This window comes from Helobdella robusta (genome assembly GCF_000326865.2).
Source record: "Helobdella robusta unplaced genomic scaffold HELROscaffold_25, whole genome shotgun sequence".
NCBI classification, from domain to species: domain Eukaryota; kingdom Metazoa; phylum Annelida; class Clitellata; order Rhynchobdellida; family Glossiphoniidae; genus Helobdella; species Helobdella robusta.
The window spans coordinates 1,745,199-1,746,034 of record NW_008704310.1 but is presented as its reverse complement, the minus strand read 5'-3'; the positions used below and the strand labels follow the sequence as shown (position 1 = coordinate 1,746,034).

At 31.5% G+C, this 836-nt stretch overlaps 1 protein-coding gene across 1 annotated transcript in view; it reads left to right on the top strand.

Moving 5' to 3' along the window:
- Window positions 1-576, top strand: part of HELRODRAFT_173100 (hypothetical protein) — a gene marked incomplete at both ends in the record, with an annotated part of 4,026 nt that extends 3,450 nt beyond the window's left edge. Inside the window, one exon of the mRNA XM_009019717.1 lies at window positions 462-576. Coding sequence (XP_009017965.1) covers window positions 462-576 — 115 coding nt within the window. The remainder of the gene's footprint in view (window positions 1-461) is intronic.
- Between the last annotated feature and the right edge of the window lie 260 nt (window positions 577-836).

Genomic DNA, 836 nt, shown 5'->3' with positions numbered 1-836 from the left:
TAAAGATTGTAACACTTTGCATCTTTTTAAAAATAAACTGAAAAATTTTTACGAAAAGTTCTGTTTTTCAATGATAATAATGTATATGTATATATATGTATATAAGTGTGTACATATTTCATTAACATTGATACATTTTCTCCTATTGACAATTTTATTTTATCATTGAGAAGCAATTTTGAGCTGCACGGTGGCCGAGCCCACAAGAATTAATTTTCTTTTTTTGGTCTCCTAATCATTCATGCTTTTGTTTTGTTTGATTGAATAAAAGTGATTTGATTTGATTTGATTTGATACATACATACACACATACATACATACATACATACATACATAGATACATACATACAAACATACATACATACATACATACATACATACATACATACATACATACATACATACATACATACATACATACATACATACATACATACATACATATATGATAATGTTACAAGCGATGGCGATGTAAGAAAAATTACGAAAGTTGGAAAAATAGGGGATGGCATGGTCAGGCCGATCTTGGTCAGATTTGATGATGAGAAAATAAAGGACATAGGACATAGTTTTTAAAAACATAAAGAGATTGAAGTCATTTTGTGGCGAGCTAGCTCAGGTAAGAGTGATTCAGGATCTTACCATCAAACAGAGAAAGGAAAAAAAATAGTCTAATGCCGGCTCATCAGTCTAGGTATCGCAAATTGCATTCAACTGAGACAACGTTACTGAACGTTTTTTCTAACGTCTGCAGCATCAGACAATCAAAATGTTTCTTTGTTGGCATTTCTTGACATGGGCACGGCATTTGATTGTGTAAATCACAATGTTCTGCT